Source organism: Leptonotus elevatus, chromosome 11 (genome assembly GCF_054856555.1).
Source record: "Leptonotus elevatus isolate MCC_2025b chromosome 11, RoL_Lele_1.0, whole genome shotgun sequence".
In the NCBI taxonomy this organism is placed as follows: Eukaryota; Metazoa; Chordata; class Actinopteri; order Syngnathiformes; family Syngnathidae; genus Leptonotus; species Leptonotus elevatus.
In genome coordinates, this window is record NC_141249.1 from 23,195,836 (window position 1) to 23,216,958 (window position 21,123).

General features: G+C 43.3%; 2 protein-coding genes across 8 annotated transcripts in view; one reads left to right on the top strand and one right to left on the bottom strand.

The window, feature by feature from the left end:
* farp2 (FERM, RhoGEF and pleckstrin domain protein 2) overlaps window positions 1–8,241 on the bottom strand; it is a 36,108-nt gene extending 27,867 nt beyond the window's left edge. For 4 of the 5 annotated variants that reach the window (XR_015096543.1, XM_086090027.1, XM_086090028.1 and 1 more), the window contains exons 1-2: window positions 6,281–6,432; window positions 5,073–5,314 (exon numbers count right to left, since the gene is read on the bottom strand). Coding sequence is in view for 4 of the 5 variants with exons in the window: in XM_086090027.1 (XP_085946153.1) it covers window positions 5,073–5,291 (219 nt within the window). In the remaining variant the exon portion in view is untranslated. Of the gene's footprint in view, window positions 1–5,072; window positions 5,315–6,280; window positions 6,433–7,598 lie in introns of those variants that run through there. The other variant, XM_086090026.1, reaches the window with a different exon arrangement.
* hdlbpa (high density lipoprotein binding protein a) lies at window positions 8,184–21,019 on the top strand. Of its 3 annotated transcripts, none has more exons than XM_086090022.1 (28): window positions 8,184–8,326; window positions 10,358–10,429; window positions 11,468–11,583; window positions 11,671–11,888; window positions 12,282–12,497; window positions 12,685–12,891; window positions 12,984–13,199; window positions 13,294–13,500; window positions 13,619–13,726; window positions 13,794–13,898; window positions 13,974–14,052; window positions 14,137–14,276; window positions 14,352–14,456; window positions 14,777–14,890; window positions 14,968–15,054; window positions 15,506–15,637; window positions 15,944–16,162; window positions 16,271–16,492; window positions 16,887–17,105; window positions 17,173–17,311; window positions 18,023–18,162; window positions 18,232–18,336; window positions 18,582–18,716; window positions 18,791–18,934; window positions 19,069–19,248; window positions 19,436–19,552; window positions 19,640–19,780; window positions 20,134–21,019. In XM_086090022.1, exons 3-28 carry the CDS (start codon window positions 11,508–11,510, stop codon window positions 20,239–20,241), a joined length of 3,879 nt encoding a protein of 1,292 aa, XP_085946148.1. In that variant the 5' UTR covers window positions 8,184–8,326; window positions 10,358–10,429; window positions 11,468–11,507; the 3' UTR covers window positions 20,242–21,019. The 3 variants fall into 3 exon arrangements, with proteins under 3 accessions (XP_085946148.1, XP_085946150.1, XP_085946149.1); XM_086090024.1 differs by having other exon boundaries at window positions 11,674–11,888; XM_086090023.1 differs by lacking the exon at window positions 8,184–8,326 and adding an exon at window positions 8,455–8,697.
* Window positions 21,020–21,123: the final 104 nt, after the last annotated feature.

Below are 21,123 nucleotides of genomic sequence, written 5' to 3' on the forward strand. Positions count from 1 at the left end.
GAATGCAGCGCCGTCTGTACGCGGCGAGGCTCCGCATGCGAGTGAAGGCCCAGCGGAGGGGCAAGGCTACGCGCCCGCATCAAAGGAGCCTGTGTTTCAGTGGCCACAAGGCCCGGCTTTCTCCTGCAGCGGCGGTGGGAGGGGCCACCGCGCGAGAACCACCACGCCAGCAAATGTCATCTTAAAAAGAAAATGGAGATAGTGAAATAACCGATACGACACATGATGCCAGTGATGCTCGATCACATCATGCAAAACCGGAAAAAAATGTAATAAAGTAATCGTAAATGTAATAATAATTTTCCTTATCTAAAAAGCTTCCCAAAATCTAACACTCTTGGACACGATTTGGAGACATACAAGGTTCTATAGTCTTTTAAAAAAAAACATATAATCGCGGTACATTAACTTCATGCAGCATCCTACGCCACTTTTTTCCCAGTCTGAGGTCTTAAATTTCCCACTTTCCGCTTTTCTGGGACGTGAACCGACGACAGCGCCGTCGCTCGACTGTCAGCGTTGACGCAAGGCCGTACTGCTTTGAGTGCGGCGAGCGCATCCGTTCACATGGACTGCGAGCCAGAGTACGACAAAATGTGCAAGGGAGGGCGGGCCACAACCATTTCAAACATTCACCACTGCAATTTGGTGGCTATTCTTGTACACAGCGAGCAGGAAAAGGGCACAATCCTGGAATAAAAAAAAAAAAAAAAAGGGCCGCAGTTGTCCTCAGAGCAAGAGCTAAACATTTGGAACACGTTTCTGCTGGAAGTCAAGCTTATATAGAAAGGACGCTATTGGCTCAACAGTGCTTCTGTACAAAAGAGACGAGAACTGAATGAAGAGAGGCACTCGGAAGCCATCTTGTTTCTTGGCAGATGACACACATACAGTGCACGTTTTGCTTTGCTGAACGTTTTCCGGCTCGCAACGACCCCAAAAAATTCTTGACAACAATGTTATATATGTGACCTCACTAGTCTACACATAACATTCTGATTAATATTACATTTGTGGAATATGAGTGAAGCAAGCAAAATCCAGCTGTTTTTGTCCATCTCAGGGGGCGGCCATTTTGCCACTTCCTGTCGACTGAAGATGACATCAGTTTTGCTCAGGTCTCAGGTGACAACCAATCACAGCTCAGCTTCAGAAAACAGGGGAACTCTGATTGGTTGTTACCTGAGACCTGAGCAACTGTGATGTCATCTTCCATCCACAGCAAGAGGCAAAATGGCCGCCCCCTGAGATGGACAAAAACGGCTGGAACTTAAATGTATATTAATCAGAATGTCATGTTTAGACGAGTGAAATCACATTTAACATATTATTGTCCAAAAAATTTTTTCGGTTGACTTCCACTTTAAACACCCAAGACTCAAAGCTCAGACCACTTTGTGTCGAAAGCAATTGTTGCTGTCCTACAACAGTAGTCGGGTTTCCATCAAATTGTTTCGAATTTTTTAAGCAAATTTACTGAAAATGCGCAAAACGGACACGCGACGTATTTCCGTTTCCATCTGATCTTCTCTTGCAAATATTGAGAGGGGACTCCGCCGCTGTAGGCGGCGCTATAGACCATAGAAATGTGATCCACCGGTAATTTAAAAGAAGACCAGATGACATCGTATGAGTTTGCTTTTGTAATTTTTAACCGTTCTTCGCTGTTTTCCATCTAAAATTGCATTAATATTCGCTTCTTTAAATAATTCCCAAAATATTTATTTTTTGTCGCCCCACCCCAAACAAACCTTACTTTATCGTCCGACATTGCTTTGTGACTACAAACGTACGTGTGACGCAATATCCGGTCAAAACGTGGGACGCGTATCCTGTAAACTCGTTTCCATAGCCAAAATTCGCATTTTCCTTTTTTTGATACGCTTCAAAATCCACCCCCCTCCAAGTGTAAAAACTTTTTGTGTGAATTTTGGGCCTTTTTTTTTGCAAATTTCTATCATTTCCATTCTGATTTTTTTTCCGCCTTTCTTGAAAATTCAAATAAAAATGGGTGGATGGAAACTCCACTAAAGTCAGGCACACTTTTAAAAAAAAAATCCGGTTTCTGAAACCTAAACCGTGAAACACGGACGGCATCATGAATCGTCCCCGCTGCGCCCCAAAATTCGCCAGGTTTGCTTATCTTTGCTTGCGTATTTCCGGTGGGTAGCTCGCGAGACGGCGCGCATGCAAGTACTTCCTGTACTGAAAAGTCCAAGATTCTTTTGTGGATAGAGCGTTTGCACAACACAAACCAATGTTCCTTTCAAACGTGTTTATATGACCAACTATTGGGTTAGGAAAGCTGCATGAAAGCGCACTACGGACCCGGGCAAACACCACACTTCCGCGAGGTTTCTCTAAATAAGCACAGCTGAATACGTAAATGCCGGCTCCACCGTTACAACCAATTCGTCAGGAAGACAGTGTGAAAGGGGCTTAGCTTGTCAACAAAGCAAGCTTGTTTTCACACTGCCTGGCAAAGTTTTCCTGGCTTGCCGTCCTGCGCACAAGGTACCAATGTGGGACGTGGATCAGCCCTCCCTCAGCTGACATCCGGATTTTGGCCTGTTTTAGTGCCGCTTCTCTTATCCCACTTGCCACCTAAACTGACTTTTTCATGGCTCGCTGTGCTGTGTCAAGCATGCCGATAGAGAGGGAGAGGAATTTGTTAGCATCTAACTTTATATTATTGGTGGAAAATCCAGTGTGTAAGGCAGGTCACCCAACTGTGAAGTTTAACACCCCACTCACTGCCTAACACCCCCTTTGTGCCAAAAGGTTCTAGTTGTCAGAATGCATGAAGCTGCAACAGCTGTGTAAACAATCTGATGCATTAAAAAGGCGCAGGCAAGTAAATGCTGGCTCTACCGTTACACATCCGATGCCCTGATGTCAGGAAAGCAGTTTAAAAGGGGCGACAGAACTGCCGTTTGAAATGTGTTGACAATGTTTATCTTGTGTGTTTGTCAAACGGTTGCACAAGTCAGTGAAATGCACTTGGGGCGACAAACGTGTTTTTTTGCATATGGACGCAGATGTTTTCTTACACGGGCATTGGGAAAAATAAAACTTTTTTTTTTTTTTTTTTTAAACATACCGTAGCACATGCGGGTCATGTTTAAATCCATCTCAAGTCTTCAACAAAAAAAATCCTTCAACTCTGCATGGACCCACTTCGAAACAAATTAAACGCGACTATTAGTTACAGGGTTTGAGACAACATATGGCGCCTTAGATTATAAAACGTCCGTCTCAGCAGTGCACCAGAGAATCAATCCTAACTGCTGAGACGACTTGAGGATTTATTAGGGTGCAGTATTTAATTACACAACGTCATCAGTGAGTCTTGAATGCTTCCTTCACGCCGGTGATTTAACACCGGACTGACTTAAAAAGACAGGAAAGAGGCTCATTTCTATTGGCTTCCTTATTGCTTCCTATGTGAATGACGGCAGCAGCAAGTTGGCAGGCCGGCAGCGCGGAAACAGGAAAGCACATCATTGGCGACTTCCCTCGAAAGTTACGAACAGGACAAAGAACTTGCAATTTATTGTTTTGAACTAGACGGAATAAAAAAATGGTCAATTCTGTTGGTACCATGGAATAATTGCCCATTAGAAGAGTAAAAATCTTAAGGGTTATTTTGTGTGGGGTGTGCCCAAAAAACAACAACAACATTGATTCTCATTAGAATCGGGATTCTCATTTAGTACGATTCAGAATCGGTTTTAAAAAACGGATTTTATTTAAATTATTTTACACCGTCTTGCCCTTGTTTGTGTGTGCCTTTATTGGGAGCGCTGTTCATGTTGTACACTATTTGGCCATTTAGGGGCAGCGTAGTTCCACGCGTTCTGGTACACTGTTAAGTTGTAGCCACATTAGAGAGTACAAGAAAAAAGTCATGATCAAGTTATTCTAATTAAAGTTGTTTTTAATTTTAGCGTAGGAAGAGCATATGCCGGTGAGTAATGTTAAGATGCTTCTCTGTATACATTCCTGAAGCGTTTTGTATGCATAACCGTTCTTTTGAGTGATAAAAGTCAGACTGGAGTAGGTCATGACAATTCTTAGCACATCTATAAACTGAAGCAGGAATCAAATCATTTTGAAACAAAAAACGATTCTGAATCGAACGGCAGACCCAAAAATCGGAATTTAATCGTGAGACAGTCAAAGAGTCCCACCCCTATTATTTTGTCAAAACTACAGCCACGCCTACTAGCAGACCGCCAATCACGGCATCGTTCAATGATGCATTTCCTAACAATGCAAAACCAACCAACAACGGATGTAAAACTGGTCAACAAAGTTTTCATTGCAGAAACCGCTAAGAAACCCGTTTTGATGCAGCTACTGTTACCTCCATTTAAGCCAATAACAAAATCCTTACAAATTTACATTATTGGGATTGTAGTGATTGTAGTCGATTAGTAGATTATTCTAGTACATTAACATTAATTCACAAAGCATAACACTTAACTATTTCAGTGTAATTTTATACTTGATGACAATTTTGAACTGTTTCTTTGAACTACCGGTAAATTGTTTTCTGAGAGTTGATTTAACCCAAATTAGCCTCTTGGAAGCTTAACACATTTAACTTGTACCTTAAAGAAAAAATAATGAGCTTTAACATCAACCCACAAATAACAAAAAAACAAGTCAGATTTTTTGCCCTGCCCCCCCCACCTAGCCAAAGCTACACATGAGTGGACAATGTGTTGTAAACATGACTCAGCAGTGATTATTTTTGAGCTAATCATTACACAGCAAAAATCCATTTGGGCTTACAGATACTTAACTCATCAGATTGAGACAACAATACATCAAATCATTATCCAATCACAAGAGTTGATGTCCTCAGCAAAGACACCAACTCAAACTTAAAGGAAAGCACCAAGCTGGTAAATACAACAACCATAAGAAGGGAAGGGATTTTCGCGGCAAAGCCACATTGCAGCTGTCACCAACACACAAACCGGGTCAACCGTGGCCCTGCTGTGCACGGCTAACTAACAAACAGCAGACTTATCGCAGCGTGCCAGGAAGGCGGAAGAAACACTCACGTCTAAATCGAAGAACTCCAGGGATTCGTCCAGACCCTGAACACGGACCTGAAGCCCCCGACCGGGACCCTTGGCGGCGGCGGGGGTGCCTGCGACCACCACCACGTTGGTGCTGAGGCTCTGGCCTGGCTCCAATGTGCTGATGCCCGGGTTGAACTGGGCGCCCAGTCTCGTACCCGGGGTCTGCAGGACCCGGTAGGACCCCTCTAGTTCCCCCATGACTGCGCCCAAACCAGCAGCTCCTTTGGAGAAAAGAAGGAAAACAAGAATCTCTACATGAGGAAAAAAAAAAAACTGTGACAGAAGTGGATGTTGATAGACTCGTCTCGGTAATTAGTAGATCGACTTATCGTTTGATAAATAAAACGGACACAATACTTTTCCCCCCCTCAGACTTGATAAATGGATGTTTACATGCGTATTTATTTACCTACGTCATCATCATTTGTGCCATTTCGTTATCTCTCTATAAAGTCTCTTTAAAGTCATACTTTTAAAGCAGTGTTAAGCCTCGGACCTCAGGTGCATTTTTCCCCAAATCAAGTTAATTCTATTGTATTTATTTTTAAGAGTAATGTTGTAAATTGGGTTTGGGAGCTTGGTGTGGTGTACAGTAAACAGTATTTGGGGTTTAAACTATCAATATAAGCAATTATGAACATAATATTTGATATTGGTGACGAAAAGTGAAAATTGACTGATTTGACATGACTAATTGGTGTTCACGCTATGCGGCTTCACTATCTCCATCTTACAGTTGCACTCACAATGAATCAAATCTCAATTGAAAAATCACATGAATTTGAACATTTACGAGCAGAGAATCGGTCAATTTAAATATCCCAACATAACTCATTTTACACCATTAATGTGTCATTCTAGTTTGATTGAAACTATTAAAATTCAAGACAAGCAAGCGAAAAAGAAAAAGGTTAATGTCCCACCGAATGTTAAAAATACACAAATACTGGCTTTTAAAAGCGCTTCGGTGCGTCACAATCCCATCGGTCATTGTTTAAAAACGAGCCAAACGAGTTAAATGTCATATTCGAACCGGAGGAAAAGTTTAACGTGGCGTTGTTTTTTTTCGGCTGCAGAAGTGTGAGATCGAACTCGCAAGTTTTTTTGCTAACTTGACGGCGACATAAATGTGGCGCAGCACAAAATAAATTAAGAATGACTTTGTTTTGAGGAAAACGGTCACTTACCGTTGGGGTTGGTGCGGAAAGAAGGCAGTCAAAGTTTGTGATCTTAACGAGGGGACTACTAGCACTCGTCCCGACTCCCACCATGGCCCCAGGCCCGTCGTCCATACTCCATAGTAAGTGCGCACCCGACGCCTCTTTCTGATTGGTTGCGGCGCGCCAACTCGGCCTCTTATTGGCCGATATGTGGCGTCTGGATTGCTAACCCATTTGATCGCCTCCCTTCTCAACCTCGGCTCAAATTAGCCGTGATGGACGCCAGGGATTAACATGCCTCCAAATAATGTTGGTAAATTATATATATATATATATATATATATATATATATATTTTTTTTTTTTAAGTCCCCCCCCTTTAAAGTTTCATGCTTCCAAACAAATGCAGGACGTGTCGTTAATTTTGCCCCCATTCGCGTGTGTCTTCAACTGGGTTAAAGTTCGCGGTGACATGCAAACAGTTTTTACGACAAATTTAGACACGTTGCTCCGAAGAGATTACGTGGCAAGTTAACGACTATTTTCGTCATTCTAACGAATATGGAGCGAAATCAATAGTTCATTTAGTTGTGTTGTGGATACTTAAAAAATTCATTCTAAACGCGAGTCATAAAGGCATGGGAATGGTAACTTTGGCAAGCAGCGCCCCCTCGTGCAGCGGAATCGGCATTGCTGTATGGCAACTCTTAGGAAGCAAGTGCATCATGTACTTTGTACAAGGTTCAATAAATGTATATTAATATAAATGTCATCCATCCATTATCTGAACCGCTTATCCTAAATGATATTTTGATATTATCATGTGTATTATATTGTATTTGATAATATTACAAAGTATATGTATATACTACTGTATGCCTGAAGTTGGTCATTAGGACACATGCATTATTTAATTGAGAATTATTAATAATAAATGACTTTATGTATAACAGAAAATACAAATAGCTCGGAAAAAATACAAAATGGGAAGTAACATAATGTATAGGGCACATTTTTATATATATATATTTTTAAATGTACTATTAATGTGTTTTTTAAGCTATCACACTGGGGAAAATATTATTTTTGTTGTACTGTATTTAAATGTAAAAATAATGGAGCAGTGGACATGTTGATGTTGTCCCAATATTAATTTTATGTGTATTGAAAAATGTATAGTTTTGTATAGCATTTTGTATTCACGTGGCAAATGTACAGTATGTACTGTTGGATACTGAATTAAATTCTATACTATTTTAAGGTAAAAAAAAATATATATATATTCAATGTTCTTGTCTGTCCAACTGTGATGTAATGATAACCCTAGAACAGGAAATGGCACTTACTGCAGTTCAGTCAGTTTGTGATATCAGCGATGTCAGCCGCCGTCTCCATTCGCCTCGTAGTCAGTCGTTCTTCTACCTCAATTCTTCCAAGCATGTCTTTATATGGACCTGGCTTTATGGGCTAGGAACAGAAAAGGCCCCCTCCCCAAACGGTTGCCATTAAAGTTGGAAGTTGTCTTTGAATTTAGATAAGATAAAACAAGTAGAGGCTCTGATTGATTGATTGATTGATTGGTTCCAGTGTCTCATGACTTTTGTTCAGATACTATTGATTGAGGAATAGTGAGTGAGTGATAATGTCATCCATTTTACAGCGCTGCCTAAGCATCTGTACTTCACCGAGGGGCGAATATTTGCAAGGGTTTGCAAAGGTAGTGACTGTTGATTTCTCTTCAGAGTCCGTTCAAGGTCGCAAACATTTGCCAGACGTTCACCAACAGTTTGAATGTTTTTTTTCTAGTCACAAGGAAATTTCGTCGCATATCGCTCGCGATTACCGGGGTGGGGGTCGACCCGTCCACCGTTCACTTTACCTCGACTGGGCTAAACCGTTGCAAACGAGTACGTGGTGCTCCGGTCGTGTAACAGGACTCCGGCGTGACGTCGGAGGCCAACGATTGGTCGGCGTCACTCGTATATATGCGTCACGCGTCACTCCCACCTCCTCGCCAGTGGAATTTCATCTCTGCTTCTGCACCTTCTGGGCAGACGAGAACACACAAAAAGAAGTAAGTCTTTGCGTTTGGGCGATTTCTCACGTTTTTCCACGTCATTGACAGCCGCTGCGTTGGCGCAAACGTGTGGTCTCGTTGCTCGCTTGAACGCGGAAGGATGGGACTCGTTAGCAGGCCAGGTTTAGTCGCTGAACCCCGTCTCTCTTTTTTGGACATCGGCGTGTGTTCTGGCCTGGACTCGGTGTCATTACGCTTCCTCCGCCTCCTCTGTTAGCAACACTGCCTACGTGGACTTAGCCAGCTAGCAGTTGTAGCCGTGGAAGCTAATTTAAGCTAATGCTAAATTAGTCCAACTTGGTACTTTTTGACAACCGTATCGACAAAATTGACCACGAACACATACACGAGAGTAACCTAGATTTAATGTAAGACTTCCATGCGATTTTTGTTTAGATTTTATCCACAGTTTACCTCGCTGTCATTTTAATGGTATATTTAAGTCGTAGCTCGGGAAGTTGTGTCGCAATGCTCGCTAGGGGGTTAGCAAAGAAATGCTATGAGTTAGCCATGTTAGCATTAGCCGTTGCGGCTACGTGTCACTCTGCTCTTGCCCTTCGTGCAAAGTTTGTAGCCGAATTGCAGGGAGAAGACGGACACGCAATGGCCGTATTGCAGCTCATTTTGTGTTTGTAATGTTGCTTCACACCCTGTCACCTAATGTCGTTTAAAAGGAGTAAGATTTTTTTTTTTCAAAACTCGATTTCGTGTCGTGTTCGAAGCTGTCCGTAAACGCAGACGCGTGCGCACACACAGCTACTTAAATCCCTAATCTGGGATTTGCATTATCTTTTTAAAGTGTTTGTATCGTCAATGCAAAGTGGTTAATTCAAGTTGTGCCAGCTCGACCAGACGAGTTAAAACTTTCGACTCAAACCAGTTCCTAGTGACAGCTAAGTCAAAATATGTTCTGTATATCCTTTAAGCCTAAACACTTTTGATTAATATTGGGGGGGGGGGGGGATAAGAATTAAATAATTCATCAGTTTAAGACAATCAAAGGAGACTGACATTTTATGCAGCACCACCCCCTGCTGTTGACTGAAATTGACATCAAAGTGCCCTCGGGTTTGCATTAAGGAGGTTACGGCTCACTTGTTTTTTTGGGGGGTTTGGTCGCATTTGTCTCTTGCAGTTTGATACACAGTGAACAATTTCCCGAAAAAGCTTCATGCTGTTTTGTGCCACTCCCAGTTAAGTTTACTGTACTGCAAACCATGAAACAATTACACTTCAAGCAACCTCATAATTACCTTACAAAAAGGCTGCTAGCAACACACAGAACTAAATTCCATAGTTGGGCTAATGAATAATATGCATGGGCTGCTGTTATATATTAGTTGTATGATAAACGTGAGCAAAAATGGCTGCATCATGGTATTGCATTTGCAGCACTAAAATGGATATTTTTCACATCTCTGGTTGTGTTTTTATCAAACTGAGGTGTTGTCAGTGTCCTCTGGCTCAGTCTATAAATATGCCTGTATTATACTGCCTCCAGGTGGCCGAGGTGCACACATCAGAAGGAGCAGAATCATGAGCACTGAATTGAAGTAAAAAGTGATGAAAATAGTCTTTTTTTCTTTTACATTCTGTTTAATTATGTCTTTAAAAAACATCAGTGTTTTTTTCCCCTCGTAATACAAATTGCAATCTCTTGGGAGGCTGAGTGCAAAAAATATATACATATACGTGTCTTGAATTACAAGCCTGGTATGGAACAAATTACATTTGGATTGCTCCTGGAATCTTCCACCATGCTGCTATTTGCCGTCAAGCCGGCTTGCTGTTGGCCAACGCCTGACACTTATTTCTGCTTACATGATTTGCTCAGAAGTAATGGGGTTTAAGCGCTATCCAGGCAGGTACAGAAAGATCACAAAAATACACAAAATGTTTTATGAAAGGGCTAGTGCTTGGTTCACTTGGTATATTCTGATTTCTCAACATATGGCCGGTATTGTTTGTAATTGTATTCTCTGAATCTACAGACAATGCTAATCTCTGCTTTTCTTTGTGTGCCCAAAGGCAAAAGCTGGCAGGCTGACGGGAATTTGCATCTTTACAGGACGGATTATCTGGTAACTGACCATTTAGCTGGTGAGTCCTTAGACTTATTTTTCTTTCAGCATATATGTGAGTTAAAGTTGATTATTTTTGTTACTTATTGTTTTAAGACTCAAAATAAGAAGAATCTATTTTTATCAGATTTAGCGATGGGATAATCGGCACAATGCTCAATTCTAAAAAATATTTGACAGCTGCAGCCCAACATGTCCTATAATGAATGTGATTTCTCCCCTTGCGAGTTATTCCTAAATTACTGCCACCTTATACAATAGAAATAAACAACATGGCACAAACAAGTCAAGAAAAAATGTATGGGGTGAACAAGAACATGCCTGTGTGCAATCTACTCGTCCTATAATCGATGTAACTCCGCCTTTCGTCAGATATTTGTGGTTACCATCACCTTGCACAATAGAAATAAGCAAAAAGACAAGAATGCGAGTGTGCCTGGTGTGTACACAAACACTGCGCTGATGGGACAAAAAACGGGATGCAACCAACCCACCACTGACATTTGATAACGGCAGATTAGATAATGGAGGAAAATCCCAAAGTCCATTCGCGATAAACTTTTTTCGTTATGCTTTACACGCGCACGTTGACACAACTTTACAACAATGGTGCTATTTTCAAAACCTGGACGCCGACGGTGAGCAAAGGAATAGATATGTGATGATGAACATCCATCATTTTTTCTCGCCCTGTTGTGTTGGAAACAATTGTCCCCGTCCAACTCTTGTTACTGGGTTTTGCGTCAAAGCCTCAATCTGATAGATGCCAGCATTAGTCGACGACGCTAAATAAACTTCACACATTTCAGATGCTTTTAAACACAAAAAATTGAAAGCATAAAATATAGAAAACAGTATTATTATAGCTACATTTTCACCACCTGAAGGAAATAAAATATTGTGCAACCAATCAAAATTATTCTCTATAAAAAAAAATCTGAATTGGCCTTTTCTACCATGACCTAATTTATTGAGATGCACCTGTACATGACAAGCCAATCTCTTGCAAGTGTGGCGCAGGACATTTAAAGTTCTCCCCCCCCCCCCCCCCTTACAGTGGCACACTCGGACTCTGTTTTAAGCGTGGGATTTCAACCATGAGCTCAGTCGCCGTACTTACGCAGGAAAGCTTCAACGAGCACCGCATCGGGCTCTTGCCGGAGCAAAGTGGTGGTAAGCATGACCCCCCCCCCAACCCCCTTTCTTGAATGTGTGAAATTCAAGAGCGATGGAAAATTGTCTCTCTCTTTGCGGCATTAGCAGCTGCTGCTGCTGCTGCCGCTGCTTCTGCTGCCACTGCTGGTGTTGTTGTAGCAGCACCCAGCGCCCCCGGGGGAGAAGAGGAGGACGCCCTTCCCACCTACAAGGATGCCTTCCCACCGCTGCCCGAGAAGGCGGCCACGCCCGAAGGCACCCAGGAAACCGCCAGCGCCTGGGCCAACAAAATGCGTTCTCTGAAGTCTTCCGTCATCACCCAGGTATCGCCGACGCATAATCCATCTATCTTGTGCTTGCCGATTTTACATTCACTTGCACTTACTTACTTCGTTTACGTTGCATTCAATGTTAATGAGGAAGGTTGAGAACGTTGTTGGAAACTTTCCATGGAAATTGAGCGTGATTCAATGCAAAGTTTTATTATTGAAGCCGTAGCCATGTCTCATAAAAAAATTGCTATGCCCGCCACCAGCTTTTGACCTCTATAGGCAACTGTGAACCTTTTTGGGCGGGTGTCAATTACTTGTGAATTTTCGCTATTTGTAGGAGGGCTCACAGTTTAAATAATTTCAGTTCAGCCTTTTTTTAAACATTTGGGGGTTCCTACCATACCATAACCGTACTTAACCCAAATTCTTGATGTGTCGAACCAGGTTTTCCATGTTCCCCTGGAAGAGCGCAAGTACAAGGACATCAACCAGTTTGGGGATGGAGAGCAAGGGAAGGTCTGTGTGGACATCATGCACCGGACTGGAGCCCATCTGGAACTCTCATTGGCCAAAGATCAGGGCCTCTCCATCATGGTGTCCGGAAAGCTGGACGCCGTGATGAAGGCGCGCAAGGAGATTGTGTCCCGACTGCAGACTCAGGTGCAGAACACTTTCTCTCTTCTATCTCTATTTCTCTATCTCTTATCGTTCTGTCTCTAGCTAGCCATCTATCGCTATCGCTAGCTCTCGAGCTATATCTCTAAATTGAGTTGTACAGGTTAAATCACATTAATGGTGCAAATGGCTTTCAAGAATGATTCATCTCGCTCCCATCTTTTCCCGACAGGCCTCGGCTACTGTGGGCATCCCCAAAGAGCACCACCGCTTTGTCATCGGCAAGAACGGGGAGAAGCTGCAGGAACTGGAGCTGAAGACCGCCACCAAAATCCAGATCCCAAGACCCGACGACCCCAGCAACCAGATCAAGATCTCCGGCACCAAGGAGGGCTTGGAGAAGGCCAAGCACGAGATCCTGCTGATCTCGGCTGAGCAGGTATGATCAGAGGGGGGGGGTCTTTAGCGGGGGTTTTAAATGAAGACAAATTGTTGAGGAAGCCTGACTTTTTTTGGGGGGCTTGCTTTTAGGACAAGCGAGCCGTGGAGAGGGTGAACATCGACAAGGTGTACCACCCATTCATCACGGGCGCGTACAACAAGCTGGTCGGCGAGATGACGCAGGAGACGGGCGCTCGCATCAACGTGCCGCCTCCCAGCGTCAACAAGACGGAGATCGTGATCACTGGGGAGAAGGAGCAGGTGGCCCTTGCTGTGGTTAGGATCAAGAAGATTTACGAAGACAAGGTGCGCCTTTGGAAGACCGCAAAAGGGACCTTTTGGGTCTCTTGTCCGATCGGCTTCAAACCTTTTTTTTCTTTTTTTCCTTTTGTTTTTGCAGAAGAAAAAAGCCACCACCATCGCGGTGGAGGTGAAGAAGTCTCAGCACAAGTATGTGATCGGCCCCAAGGGAAACACCCTGCAGGAGATCCTGGACAAAACCGGCGTCTCGGTTGAGATCCCACCTTCCGATAGCAGCTCGGAAACCGTCATCCTTCGCGGGGAGCCCGACCGTCTCGGCCAGGCCCTCACTGAAGTTTATGCCAAGGTGACTTAACAAAAGGGCGTTCTCAGTCACTTAATTGAAACGTTCTTTTTGACTTACTGCAATGAATCATACTTGGCGTCTTTTCTAAAAAATATTGTTTTTTTTTTTCTCTTTGCAGGCAAACAGCTACACTGTTTCCTCGGTAACAGCTCCCTCTTGGCTCCATCGGTTCATCATTGGCAAGAAGGGGCAGAACTTGGCCAAAATTACCCAACAAATGCCCAAGGTAGATCAAATGGGAGTTGTTAAAATGTATTTATTTTTTTCTCTAAATGCATGTTTACTTCATGCAGGTGCACATTGAATTCACGGAGGGAGAAGATAAGATCTCCTTGGAGGGTCCCACCAAAGATGTGCAGATGATGCACAGCCAGATTGAAGCCGTTGTTGCGGATCTCGTGAGTTGGGACTTCAGCACAATCTGGGTGTCCTAATGCGCTCGTTTTCATCCCGCGTCTACTTTTCCTTAACAGATCAGTCGCATGGACTACACAGAGATTAGCGTGGACCCCAAATTTCACAGACATCTGATTGGGAAGGCTGGCGCTAACAGTAAGCGCTCTGTTGCGCAACATACTGCAATCAGCCTGGCAACCCTCCTCTTAACTAGGCTTTATTTTTTTCATCTATTTTAAGTCAACCGCATCAAGGAGCTTCACAAAGTGACCGTCCGTATCCCTCCCGACCATGAAAAGAGTACCCTGATCCGCATTGAGGGGGACCCCCAGGGTGTGCAGGATGCCAAGAAGGATCTGTTAGAGCTTGCGTCGCGCATGGTCGGTGCACTTGCAACACGCTGTGGACACACCGTTTTGTCGCCGTTGGTCACTCTAACGCCCGCTTCGTTGCAGGAGAACGAGCGTACAAAGGATCTGATCATCGAACAGCGTTTTCACAGAGCCATCATCGGCCAAAAGGGGGAGAAGATAAAAGAAGTGCGCGACAAATTCCCAGAGGTGAGCCGGAAACTCATTTAGCTCAATGCAAAAGGGGTGATTATGGAAAAGCTCATTTCGATTACTTGTGATGTGCTTCAGGAGTACCTGGCAGTAGCTAGTAAAAACTGTGATTTGATTTTTTTTATTTTCAGTGTGCACCACTTTAGTCGACACCTAGTTGTATAGTTGTCAGACATTTTACCGATGCGCATTTCAGTAAGATGATAATCCTTTTGTAGTCGTAACACATACTCCCATTTGCACATCACATGGTTGAGTGGAGCAATTAATTTGTCTAAAACTTCTCCTTTTTTATTTTAATTTAAAAAAAAAAATAGGTCATCATCAACTTCCCCGACCCCGCGCAGAAAAGTGACATTGTTCAACTGAGGGGCCCACGGACCGAAGTGGAAAAGTGTTCCAAGTTCATGCAGAAGATTGTCGCTGAAATGGTAATGCTGCGAAAGCCTTTTTGAGTTGTAAAAGTATTTATTGTCCTGTTAAACGCTAACGTTGAGCGTTTTACCAGATGGAGAACAGCTTCTCACTCTCAGTTCCAATCTTCAAGCAGTTCCACAGGAACATTATTGGGAAAGGTGGATCGAACATCAAAAAGGTTAGTGTGTTTGGAGAGTCTCAAATGTGACAAGGTCTTAGGTCTCCTTTGAGTGCATATGAAGGATAAGACTGAAAAAGGCAATACGAGTATTCGGCATAAAATATTAGCTCCATCCATCCATCCATCCATTTTCTGTACCGCTTGTCCTCACAAGGGTCGCGGGGGTTGCTGGAGCCTATCCCAGCTGGCTTCGGGCAGTAGGCGGGGTACACCCTGTACTGGTTGCCAGCCAATCGCAGGGAAAAAATATTAACTGAAAATGATTACTTATTTTCTCCCAAAACAAAAAAAATCCATTTGTTTGTATATTTTTCATCAAATACTGTAATTACGACTCTCATAAAATAAAATGGCAATACTAATCTTCCCTAAAAAAAATTATCATTGAACTGCATCATCCTTTAAGCACTTGCATGTTCAATGTTGTGCTTTGACTTTCTTTTGTTAGATCCGCGAAGAAACCAACACTAAAATTGACCTGCCTGCCGAGAACAGCAACTCTGAGATGATCATCATCACCGGCAAGAAGGCCAACTGTGAGGCAGCACGAGTGCGCATTTTGGCCATTCAGAAGGAATTGGTAAGAAATGCAACGGTATGGTTGCTTCCCCGTGCACACAATACAAATTGCGTGGGATAAATATGCCCTTATGGACCATGTATTTTTTTTCATTTGACGTTAGTTCATTTTATTTATTTTCTTCAGTGAAGCTCTCGAGGGCCTAGCTGGAATAATTACTCGCTCTTCCACTTTGCTAGTGTTGTATCGTGTTCAAACAGAAGTCGAGTCGTATTCCGTAATGCCAGTTTTCATTCACAAACGCAGACCATTCGTTTCAGTGGGTAGATGTATACCCAAAACGTCATTTTAACATCTCGTCACTAGGCAAACATCACTGAGCTGGAGGTGTCCATTCCCTCCAAACTGCACAACTCCTTGATCGGCTCAAAGGGCCGCTTCGTGCGCTCCATTATGGAGGAGTGCGGCGGCGTGCATATCCACTTCCCCAGCGAAGGCTCGGGCATTGACAAGGTCACCATTCGGGGTCCTGTGGAGGAGGTGGAGAAGGCCAAGCAACAACTTCTGGCTCTGGCTGAGGAAAAGGTACGTTGTGGACTTGGATTTGGTCTCTGCGATTTCTCGAAGAATTCGCTGTATTTGTGTTTCTTTTGTAAAATAAAATACAAACTGATTGGCGTATCATCACATCAGCAAACAAAGAGCCACACAGCTGAGCTGCGTGCCAAGCCCGAGTACCACAAGTTCCTCATCGGAAAAGGCGGCAGTAACATCCGCAAGGTGCGCGACAGCACCGGCGCCAGGATCATCTTCCCCACCGCCGAGGACAAAGACCAGGAGCTCATCACGGTCATCGGCACCGAGGAGGCCGTTCGTGACGCCCAGAAGGAGCTGGAGGAGCTCATCAAGAGCTTGGTACGACACATTGTGAATCGGTGTTTAACCGGCCGGGGCTGGTATTTTTATTTTTATCTGTTTATTTGTGTGGTGTTGTTTTTTTGAGTGGCGCTTGTTCACACAAAGGCGCAGTCTAACAAAAACGTATTTTCACATTATCTGTAAAGAGAGAAAATCTATTTTTGTGGAAAGAGAAAAAACTCACTGGGAAATAAAGAAATCGGTTTTAAAAAAGTAATGCTTTTTTTAAGGAAGCAGGAAAATATTTAAAATCAGATTTTTGCAGAGATTTTTTTTTTTTTTTAAGGAAGCAGGAAATGATCTATATAAATTCTGCAGAGAAAGCATTTTCTTTTCGTTACAAGACCATATCGCCCTGCTCTTAAGCTTAACACACATTCTCTTCTCGCAGGACAACGTCATTGAGGACACAATGATCGTGGACCCCAAGCACCACCGCTACTTTGTTTCTCGCCGCGGCCAGGTCCTGCGGGACCTTGCCGACGAATACGGCGGCGTGATGGTGAGCTTCCCGCGCACTAGCGCGCAGAGCGACAAAGTCACCCTTAAAGGAGCCAAAGAGTGTGTGGAGGCAGCCAAAAAGCGCATGCAGGAGATTGTCGAGGACCTGGTGAGTACACGGTGTTTTTCGACTTCAATTACAAAACCACTTTAATGCCTCTCCCATTATCTCACAGGATGCTCAAGTGACCATTGAGTGCACCATTCCTCAGAAGTTCCATCGCTCCATCATGGGCCCCAAGGGCTCCCGAATCCAGCAGATCACGAGAGATCACAATGTACACATTAAGTTCCCTGATCGCGAGGACCCTCAAGGTAAGGAAGGGAATAACTAAAAAGATAAATGGCCTCTCGTTTTAGGTCCCTGCGGGTGCTTCAAATTGTACAAACTGTTGCTATTTCACTACCAATGGCATCTCTGATAGAAAAGCAAGTTTGTTAGAGAAGTCATTGACATAATTAGATGATGTACCGCTGTAGCAAAATGTCTTTGGCCCAATATCGCATCCATATGCAGTCTGTTATGGTAAACCTACAAATTAAAACTTCTTAGGTTTTTTTGGGTCGTTTTTTAAATTACAAAAGCATTTCACATTTTAAAAAAAATGCTAAATTTACAGATGAGCACTTCAATAAGCAGCAAAAATATTGATTAAAAATATATACACATAAACCTGATTTATGCATATAATCTCTCTACAATCACTATTGTTCCCCATTTGTGACCCCCCGCCCCAAAAAAGCTCAAATTTTTAAATAAATTAAAACAAAAAACTCCTTGGTAGCTTAATACAAAAACAATTAGCATTAACCTGCAACCGGAAATAAAACTGATTTTACCCAATTACCAAAAATAGTTGTCTGCATATTTATTTATTTTTTGAGAACTTTAAATTTGGATAAATATGCTCATCAGCGGCCTCTGCCAATATGTATCTTAGCATGTAAGTGGCAGAAAGTGTTTGAAGTTATGAAGAAAGGGCTTGACTTGAGTTTTTGAAAATGACCCTCGTCTTGTCCTGTCAGCTGTGGAGGCCATCCAAGAGAACGGCGAAGCCAACGGCGAGGAGAAGGAGCCCGTCGATCCAAACGCGCCGAAGAAATGCGACGTGATTGTGATTTCTGGCCGTAAGGAGCGATGCGAGAATGCTGTGGAAGCACTTAAGGTTTGAGTCCAAAAAGACACTGTATAGCTTTTTTTTTTTTTTTTTTACTAACTTGTCTGTGGTTGTTAGGCTTTGGTTCCCGTCACCATCGAGGTGGAAGTGCCTTTTGAGCTTCATCGTTACATCATCGGGCAGAAAGGAAGTGGAATTCGCAAGATGATGGACGAATTTGAGGTTTGTAGACAAAGATTGTAATGTCAGATTGGTGTATTTATTGCAAGTCTTTATTTTTTAACAACTTGTATCTTCATAGAACCCATGCCCAGAAAAATACTACCAAATTTGGATTTTTACAAATCAAGATTAATCCATATCTGATTACATTGACACAAAAAAAATAATCAAATTTTAGTATCTTGTTAGTACTTTCCTTGTCTTGAAATTAGATGGCTCTAACGTGTTTTCCCCCTTCCTGACAGGTAAATATTCAAGTGCCTGCTCCTGAGCAGCAGTCCGATAAAATCGCCGTCACCGGCTTGGCCAACCACCTGGACCGTGCCAAAGAAGGACTATTGGAGCGCGTCAAGGAGCTGCAGGCCGAGCAGGAGGACCGGGTAAGCGTTGTGGCACATTCGCTGGTAGTTTCACGTGCACGAGCAACATCTAACTCATTGTTTCCCACGTGCAGGCACTCAGGAGTTTCAAGCTGACCATCACTGTGGACCCCAAATATCACCCCAAAATCATCGGCCGCAAGGGTGCCATTATTACCAACATTCGCACCGAGCACGATGTTAACATCCAGTTCCCAGAAAAGAATGATGAAAACCAGGTACTTTCCTTGTTTTCAGGGCTATTCCATCCGCTGGGGAAAATTTTAGTAAATTCTAACAAACAACCCCCAAAGCTGGTTCACGTTGGCGACGATGTATTTCCGACTTTTGTTTTCTTTCTTCTCTTCCACAGGACCAGATTACCATTACAGGGTATGAGCACAAAGCCATAGCTGCAGGCGACGCCATCCAGGCCATCGTGGGGGAGCTGGAGGAGATGATTTCCGAGGACATCACTTTGGACAGCAGGGTCCACGCGCGCATCATCGGTGCCCGTGGCAAGGGCATCCGCCGCATCATGGATGAGTTCAAGGTGGCGGGGGAATTTCGAGTTCGCCATACGATAGAATGCTACTGTATTTTTCTTGTTAATTTAAACATACATGAACTTTTTTCGTTTTTTGTATTGAGGGAAGTTTGTAGTCACAAAATGAATCAAACTTTTATATCAAGGCAGCACTGTACACCTCCACTCTATTGACTGGTTTCGTCCTTTCCAGGTTGATCTCAGGTTTCCTCAGAGCGGAGCCGCCGATCCCAACCTTGTGACAGTGACGGGTCGTCCCGAGCTGGTGGACGAAGCCATCGACCACCTCCTTAACCTCGAAGAAGAATACGTAAGCACGTTTTTTTTTTTTTTTCCTTCTCCCCCCCTCCCTCACCTTTTTTTTCTGGTGTGGATATTAACGCAGTTTGCATTTCAGCTGGCAGACGTGGTGGAGAATGAGGCAAAAATGGCATACATGAGGCCCTCGGGGGGCGGCCATGCTGCTGCCGAAGAGCATCGCGGACCTTCCAAAGGCTTTGTGGTGAGGGAGGCTCCCTGGACCACCGGCAACGAGAAGGTGAGACTTTAGCTTCCTCTGCGAGCTCGTTAATTTAAAATTTTCTGTTCAGACACTTGTTGAACGACGCTTGCAAAAGTGCGGAAAGGTGGAAATCCCCTTGTTTTAAGTAATGGATATCAGAACAAAAAAAAAAGTGAAGAAACACACGCCGATAATATAGCCGTGACTGTAGCCTGTGAGTATTGTTATAAGTTTGTTCAAGGAACAAATTAAATGTGTATCTCAAGACTCCACTGTATTTTCCCCATAAAAAAAAAAATAAGGCTTTAAATGGCGAATATCTCTCTTGAACATCAATATTCTTGACTTTTTTTTTAAATTTTATTATTATTTTTTTTTTATATATATAGGCTCCTGACATGAGCAGCTCCGAGGACTTCCCCAGCTTCGGGGCCCCGGTCGCCGCCGCTGCCGCCACCGCCACCAAGGCTTCTCCGTGGGGGCCCAAGCGCTTTTAAAGGAGAAAATCTGCAACCTGACACAATCTTCCCCCGTCCGCACCCCTGAAACCTTCCCCCCCCCTCCTGGACTGACCCTTTCAAAGTCCCTCAGTTCTCGCTCATCCGTAAAAAAACAAAAAAAGCCTGACATTTTCTTTTTGTTTTGGTAGAGCTGCCCTTTTAATCCAGAGTTGCCTTGGCAGGTTTTTGGAAGGGGGGGCAGCTCTATTAGTGCCCCTGGTATCCATGCGTTCAAGTATTTGTCATTTGTGCGTCCATTTGCTCGTGACACCTCGTCGCCTTATCGTTCACTTTGACGCAAAACTGCCAGATGCTTGGAGATGATGCAACTTCCTTTAAACAAGAACAACACTAGTACACCTCTGGCGCATCAAACCTCACACTAAAAGGAAAAAAAATAAAACAAAAACAAAAAAAGCTTAAAAATAACACATGTCTACTGTCATCTCGTCTGATGTTTGGGGGTCAGTGTCCAGTCATGTTTGTCTTCCAGTTGCTAAGCAGATTTTCTGTTCAACAGCAATGACCCTGTTTTTTTTAAATAAATACATCAGCCTTAAAACTAGGAGAGCAAACCAGGGCGGAAATGATGTCGGTCGATGACTTTTAGTTTCCTCCAGAGAGTAAAAGTTAAGAGCACTGAGCGGCATCGTCGCCTGCGTTTGCGTCGCCTCCCAGTTCCATGGAAAGTTATGCAATTGAAGCGTGAACGGTTAAGGATGACACTGGAAAAGAAATCGTCCAAAAATGTCAATAAAAATGGAAAAGCTTAAAAGCTGGGTGTTCCTGCCTGTCTTTATTTCATTGCATTTTTGGAGGGCAGCAGTTATGCCAAAGGTTACACTGTGGCAGAAAATTCAAAACATGAATTAATCATCA

Excerpts from the sequence above, each read along its gene's own strand:
- hdlbpa (XM_086090022.1), top strand. The coding sequence starts at position 11,508 with ATGAGCTCAGTCGCCGTACTTACGCAGGAAAGCTTCAACGAGCACCGC. Across the intron at positions 11,584-11,670 it reads CTTGCCGGAGCAAAGTGGTG|CAGCTGCTGCTGCTGCTGCC; the intron begins GTAAGCATGACC and ends TTGCGGCATTAG. Across the intron at positions 19,781-20,133 it reads GGACCACCGGCAACGAGAAG|GCTCCTGACATGAGCAGCTC; the intron begins GTGAGACTTTAG and ends TTATATATATAG.